The sequence below is a fragment of the Castor canadensis genome, chromosome 12, assembly GCF_047511655.1.
Source record: "Castor canadensis chromosome 12, mCasCan1.hap1v2, whole genome shotgun sequence".
NCBI lineage: Eukaryota > Metazoa > Chordata > Mammalia > Rodentia > Castoridae > Castor > Castor canadensis.
In genome coordinates, this window is record NC_133397.1 from 113254593 (window position 1) to 113262540 (window position 7948).

General features: G+C 39.0%; 1 protein-coding gene across 1 annotated transcript; it reads left to right on the plus strand.

The window, feature by feature from the left end:
* Positions 1–5450: 5450 nt before the first annotated feature.
* Positions 5451–6660, plus strand: LOC109702559 (tripartite motif-containing protein 43-like). The gene is given in 3 exon segments (XM_074051021.1): positions 5451–5981; positions 5984–6238; positions 6241–6660. Coding segments are annotated over 3 exon segments (786 nt in total). The 5' UTR covers positions 5451–5644; the 3' UTR covers positions 6435–6660.
* Positions 6661–7948: the final 1288 nt, after the last annotated feature.

Here is a 7948-nt window from a genome sequence, read left to right on the forward strand (position 1 = left end):
TGTAAAAAGCAGGAACTCTATAAAAATGTTCTGAAAATCAGCTTTACTGTTATTGAGCTCGGGGAAGAAATGTTCAGTTGGTGCTTATATAAGAGATACTGAATTGCTTTATTCATTCTTTTGACATTCAAAGATTTATTGACCTACTTTGGGCAAGGCGCTGTGGCATAGGCTGCAGTTACAAAGATGAAAAAGACACAGTCGTGTCCTGAAGTGGCTCACAGGCTAGCAAGGTTATTGTGTAAACAATTATAAAAGCAGGTGTTAGGTGCTATAACCACAGTGGGACCAGGGTGGGAAAAACCTAGAACCCTTGCCTGGGAAAGAAAGGCAGGGTAGGTAAATCAGAAAGATGGGGATATCCAGCTAAGATGTGAAGGACACAGCACAGCTCTCTAGAGAGAGAAGGGATAAAAAGGACATCCTAGTGGAGGTTATTTTTCTAATGGCTTTATGGAGAAGAGGAAAAACCATAAACCTACTCAAACATCTACTTTTTCAATATTCAAATATTTACTAAGAAACTATGGTAGAGTCAAGCATGGTGTTCACGCCTATAATCCCAGCACTTGAGAGGCTAAAAAGCAAGCCTGGGCTAAATAGTGAGACCTTGTCTCGAAAAAAGAAAAGAATTTATTTTGGACCAAGTTTCACGCTAGGCAGATATTTTTAATACACATTCTCCAAAATAATGGATTAAGAAGCAGTACGTTTTAATTCAACAAAGAATTTTATACAGAATAGCAATTAAAGAATCCAGATAAGGTGTCTATTGATTTCTTAATTCAAAGAAAAAAGCTTGGAAGAATGCATATGGGTAACACACCCATGAGGCAGTTTCTCTCAAACATTGACCGTCCCAATGAGCATTTAGCAAGAGCTGCACTGCAATCAATTCCTGGTTGAATTCTCTGATGAGGGTAGGAAATGCCATTATTGTAAATTGTTGATTAAAGAGGGACTTGCATGCCTTACCCACCAGATGTGCAGGCGGCAGGGCCGATGCTGGTACGGAATGGTGAGAAGCCTGATTCATATTCTCTCTCAGAGGCAAGGCCCGTGTACTGCTCACAGCAGCTGAAGGAGGAAGTGCGTGTCTGTGTGTCTGTGTGCGTGGTATCTGTGTCTGTGTGGTTAATACCGACCTCGTGCCAGATACCATGATAGACATTGTATATTATCTGCTTTAATTTTTCACTATGGTCTTTTTTGAAATAGATGTGTTATGCAGATGCCCAGTAAAACAAAAAAATACTTATTTTCTTTTACAATATTACTATTTTAGCAGGAACACTGCCAGCTAGTGTCTCGGTGTGGACTTAGAAAGTCACCTTGGGACATACTTTTCTGTTTAGGCACATTACTTGAGTAGCCCCTAGTGTTTATGTAAACGTAAGACAAATTGGTCTATAATCCTTGAGGAAGATTATAAAATGCCCATGTTTGTGACTGCCCGTGTTTTTTGCCCCTAATTTCTCTGAATCTGTGTATCTCATAGGTGGAAGGGGACTGAGACTATCCCAATAGTGCCAAAAGAAGTCACAAGAAGCTAAGTACTAAAAACCAAACCCCTTCCCTTTGAGGTTCAACATTTTTAGGACTTTGACTGGCTCCCCCCTCAACTTCAATGTCAGCTTCGCAAGGGCAGAATTCTCTGCATCTATAGGACCTAGGGGATGGCTGCCATATGGTAGGCACTCGATATATGTTTACCCCCAATTATTTTTAAAAACTTATTAGCATATACTATTTGTACAGGGAGAATACATTGCGATATTTACATGTGTGATTACAATATATCTTAATCAGACTTACCCCTCCCTCATTCTCCCTCTCCTCCCCAACCCTTCTTAGAACAATTTCAATATTCTCTTTCCATATATGAATATAAAATACATCTACCATATTCACCCACATTCACCATTTCCTTATTCTCACCCCATCTCACTGGTACCTACTCCCAGAAATGACCTATTTTACCCTCTTGCCCTTCATTTTCTTTAGTGAATATATTTATTTTTAAGTGCTTATATCTTTTTTTGTTTTTAAGTGTATGCATTTATTTTTTCTTTTAGTGGTACTAGGATTTGAATTCAGGGCCTCACTCTTTCTAGGCAGGCACTCTACCACTTGAGCGACTCTGCCAGCCCTGTTTTGTATTGGATATTTTCAAGATAGAACTATTTGCTCAGGCTGGCTTTGAACCATGATCCTCCTGATTGATCTCTGCCTCCTGAGTAGCTAGGTTTAAGAGGTGAGCCACTAGTGTCTGGGTTTAAGTGTATATTGATAGTCTAAGAAGGTTTCACCTTAGTAGTTCAGGCCTACACACATCATGCTTTAATCAAATTAATCGCTTCCATTACTTACTCTTTCTCTACCACCATGCTCCCCTAATATTCAACAACTTATAGTGCATTATGTCATATTATGGTCATATACAGATGGGTTGTCTCAATATTTTTCATTCTCTAACATTTTCTATCCCTTTCCTGACTCTATTTTGTTCTCTCTCTTACTTTGCTCCATACCCCTGCTTCCAAATTTTGCACATTAGATTTACCCTTTCCTTTCTTATATAATTCTCCCTCCACTAATCTTCCTGAAATAATTCGTGAAACATCTTGGTGCCTTTTAAAATCTCTTTACATATTAATACCTAGCTTAAAATTATAAAAAACAATGTCTTCCAGTAGAAGATAATGTTTGTCTTCCTGTATGTTATAATCAAAGACTATATAATCCAATTATCTAATATTTATTAGATATCTAATACTTATTTATCTAAATAACTAAGCTAAAAAGAAGTGGCAAGTATTAAAAGGATATTTCAACCATTTTCTCTTGGAATCATGCTTATTATTATGTAGTTTCTACTTCTGATTTTAGTAGTAGTGTTTCTTTACTGGAATCTTTTATAAATTTACTGGTTTTAGGTGATAGGCTGTTCTTGAAAATATTTGAACTTAAGTCTTTGCGTGGCTTTAGCTGAATTTAATTCAAAGTATTTTTAAATAAATTTGCTATTGTTATTTTTGATATTTTTGGAATCTTTATAAATCCCAAGAGATGACAGTTAGAGACTTGATTTTAGCCTGGCAGTAATGTGTTCACCTGTGATTTGAAAGGAAATCAATGCCATTTCAGTTCTATTCAATGGACACACACTGATCACTGACCATGTTCCAGGCATCACGACATAAACACAAGATGTAAAGTTGTAGGAAATGGTCCCTGCCCTTGAGAAAGTGACCGTCTCCTAAGGAGAAACATATGACCATGGAAATGGCTATAATGTAGTGAGAGGAAAGGGAATCAGACCTAAGTGGTAATCTTTTGTTAGGATGGAGATAATGACTACCCACTGTAACACATGGGAGAGCAGAATGTGAATTTACAGAGGCAAGTAGTTCCCATTCAGAATCATAGCAAGATAAGTTCCATTTTAATCTTTATCTACTTAATCCCTCTATTACTATTATGTGTATGGTCAGATTTAGGAAACAAAATTTAGGTTTAGAAAAAGCTTAAAAATGAAATGGTCACCTTCAATGTTGCCTATAACACCTAACTGAAGGATTGAGATAAACAATGAAGAGTGGGCAATTAAGTGGCCAATAAAGCTGGCTCCTTGGTTAAGGCATAAGTGAAATTTCCTCTCTATTTATTTTATAGACTACCATAAATATTTTTAAATTGCTATGCTAAGTGATCTTGGCTGTATTTTATCTCTTGGTCAGGCAGCTATCTTTAGAAAAGATACCAGGAAGAGGAACCCTCAGATCAGATGTTCTAGAAATCAATGCAATTCTGACAGGCAACTCTTCTGCACTGTTACGTTGGCCAAAGGATACCTAAAAACATCAAACTCGGGAGGGTGTTTTCATTTTTCCTGATATTAGTACTTTTTAAGTATGTTCTAGGGGCACTATGCTAAGCATTTAACCTACATTACATTCATGACATGTCTATAAAGAAGTCATAAAGTCACTAGGATGTAAGGTTCATATGGACAGAGACTGCGGTCTGTTTTGTCACCTTTTGTCTCTCCAGTGCCCATAACAGAGCCTGGAATTACACAAGTGTTCATAAACATTTATGGAATGAATGAAAGAATGATTGACTAAATGTTAGAAAACTTGCTCAAGGTTGCATAACTGGTAAAGGGTAAAGTTAGGACTCCAACTCAGGTCTGTCTGATTGCAAAGCCTCTATTTCTAACCTATGCTTTCTCATATGTGCCTGGCTAAACTATCTTCCCAATCAATTACAGACAGCAAAAATACCAGGAGGTCCAAAATTTTCAGAGGCACCCAGTAGGGAACTGACCTAGTTAGTCTTATCGAAAACAAGAGCAGGGCTTGGGGAAGCTGTCCTAATGTTCAGGAGACATTGAGGCAGGGACTATGGAGACCAACTAGTCTGTATATTCCATCTAAGTTGAATTATTTGGAGATATGTTGTGAGTGTTAAATAATATTCTGTATGTAATGAATTTAACTAGCACTTGAAACTTGACAAGCACTGACCACTTAACACTACAATTGTGGGAGCTAAGAAGGTAACTATGTTATACAGAAATACTAATTATTATCCTCAAATTCTGAAAGTAAATGATGATAGAGCTTTAGAGTGACTTTAAGTGAGAAGATCAATGTCCAGAATGTTTTTTTCTTCTTCTTCTTCCTCTTCCTCTTCTTCTCCTCCTCCTCCTCCTCCTCCCCCTCCTTCTTCTCCTCCTTCTTTTCCTTCTTCTTTCTATGGTACTGGGGCTTGAACTCAGGGCGTTCACCTTGAGCCACTCCACCAGCCCTATTTTTGTGAAGGGTTTTTTGAGATAGGGTCTCATGGAACTATTTGCCTGGACTGACTTCGAACTGTGATCCCCCTGATCTCTGCCTCCTGAGTAGCTAGGATTACAGGCATGAGCCACCCAGTGCCTGGCCAGAACATTTTCTTGACTCATAATAAGTAATCATTTGAATGATTGAGTGGGCCTCCTTTTTTCCAATTACAACATAACAAGGATACTGAGAAATACATTTTTAGAATCTACTGTGATGTATAACCTTTGAGATGGATATTGTCACTATATCCCCATTTTAAACATATCAATGAATTTGTTTTCAGCCTGTCAATCATCTGTTAATCTATGGTTTGAGAGGAAATGGATGCATAGAGGGCCTAAGTAATTGGCCAAGGTCCCACAGCTGGGAAGTGCAGATGTAAGATTAAACTCAGACAGTCTGGCTTCAGGTCTTTGCTCTTAACCAATATATTCTAGGAAAGGAAGCAGTGTAGTTAGGCCCAGTCCTGTGCCTTGTGGGACCTTGGCCCTAGGGCAAAGACTGTGTGACAAACAGACGAAACAACAGATTTGTAATACGCTGGAAATTTGCACTTTTAAATGTCTTTATTAGAAAAAGAAGAAAGGCATAAAATCAATGACCTAAGCTTACTTCCACTTTAATATGCTAAAATAGAAGAGCAAATTAAATTCAAAGTTGCGTTCTTCTCCAGAACAGGCAGTGAGTTTACAAGTCTTCTGACTGCAGAGACTTACAAATCTACCACCTTGAAGACTGACCCTGGAGCTGAATTATTATTACTTCTACAGCAAACATTGGTGAGACCATAGACACCAATGGAATCAGACATCCCACAAGCCTTCCAGAAAGAACTGACCTGCTTCATCTGCATGAACTACCTTACAGACCCAGCCACCACAGGCTGTGGGCACAGCTTCTGTTTGCCCTGTCTCTGCCTTTCCTGGGCAAAAGCCCAGACTCCTGTCCATTGCCCAATATGCAGGGAACCATCCCAGCAGGGAGACCTCAAATCCAATATTCTGAAGAATCCAGTGCCTGCTGCCAGAAAAGCCAGTCTGAAGCAATGCTTGATCTCTGAGGAACCTAGGTATACAATGCACAAAGAGACAAGGCAGATCTGTGAAGAGGACAAGAGCCTACTCTGTCTGTTCTGCTCAACTCTCAGGAATACGGGGCCCACAGACTCTGTCCCATTGAAAGGGCTGCTGAGGAGCACAGAGAGAAGCTTCTGAAGCAGATGAGATCTCTATGGGAAAATATCCATGGAAGTCAGAGAAATATCAATGAAGAGAAGAACATAATCAGCCTTTCGATCGGATATGTGTACCTCTGGGAAGAGATGACTAGGGCTGAGATCAGGAAACGCCATCAAGATCTCTATGAAGAAGAAAAACGACATTTAGAATCTTTAAAAAGAAGATAAAAAAATTTTACAGTAACTCCAAAAAAAGTGAAACTGAAATGGCCCAGAAGAGGAAACACTTAAGAGAAATGTATCAGGGGATGGTGAAAATGTGCCACAAGCCCTTTGCAGAGCTGATCCAGGATTTGGAAGACACATTGGCAAAGAGGAGGTCAGAGCACCTTTTCTTCCCCAGTCCGTGAGGCCAGCATTTGGTGCCCAGCCCATGACCGCTGGACTGATAGATGGGCTCCACTGCTTCTGAGTGCAGATTTCCTTTGAAGAAGTAATACCCAACCACAAGAGGTGGGACTATCTGATGATGTGAGAAGTTTGAAGTTTAGAGTGACCATCAAAATGCCTCTGTGTACTCATGGGTAAAATACCACGGTGAAACTTCTTTAAACAATGTATACTTTAAAAAATGAAGGGCAGGAAAGTAAAACAGGTTCTGTTAGGGGGTGGATACTAGCGGGAGGGCGGAGGGTGAATGGAGAGGGTAAAGGAGGGTGAATATGGTTGATGTATTTTACACACTTGTATGAGAACAGGACAGTGAGACCTGTTGAAATTGTTTTAAGTGGTGGGAGGTGGAGGAGAGAGAGAATGATGGAGGGTTGAATCTAACCAAGGTACATTGTAAGCACATATGGAAATGTGACAATGAAACTCCCCTATACAACTAATACATACTAGTAAAAGTGTTTTGTTTAAGTGTTTGTTTTGGTGGGACTGGGGTTTGAACTCAGGCCTTCATACACCTCTTGAGCCATGGCACCAGTCCATTTTGCTCTGGTTATTTTGGAGATGGGGTCTCACATACTGTTTGCCCTTGCTAACATTGAACCACAATCCTCCTAATCTAAGGCTCCCAAGTAGCTAGGATTATAGGCGTAAGCCATTGGTGCCCGCTTAAAACTGTTTTTTAAAAAAGATGCACTTGTGAATTTTCACCAATAGAACTTTTTTGCCTCCTAGGGAGAGCAGAGTTTTCCTCTGGGAAACATCACTGGAAGCTGGATGTGAAAGACTCTTTGGATTGGGTTCTAGGAGTCTGTAAAGAGACCTGTATAATGAAGAGCAGCACATTGAATCTAAAGATATATTCCTGCTCTTATGTGTCAAGGAGGATAATCTTGACCATCATCCCAGTATTTCCTCACAATATAGAGAAGCCTCTGGGCCTGGTTGGTTTGTTCCTTGATTTTGAGAATGAAAGTGGAAGGGCTTTGAATGTTGTCAAGAGTTCCCTTATATGGAGGCACTGCCCTGGTTCCTTCAGTTTTCCTTTTAGGCCTTTCTTTACGCTGGCCACACATAATCAGGAATAAGTTGGAAAACTGTATGCCTCAGAACTCCGTAACTCGGAGAGCTCTTCTCAATTGAAGTCAATCAATAATACTACATTTTAGTGTCTCTTAAGTATTTTAAATGCAACCTCATTTTATTGTTATTAAATATGAAGATATCATGAGGTACAAAAAATAAATTCAAAGTAGATAGAAGAAAGTGAGTCATAAAAATCAGAACAGAGATCAATTAAATAAAAATGGACAAAATACAATCAGTGCAAATATTGTTTGAAAAATTAATGTAATTGATAAACTCTACCTAAACTGGTTATAAAGATTATAAAATATGACTGAAATTTTTTAAGGCTTTTCTCATCAAGTGATGGAGACTATGTCCCTTCCTATTAATCTGGGCTGGACTTGGT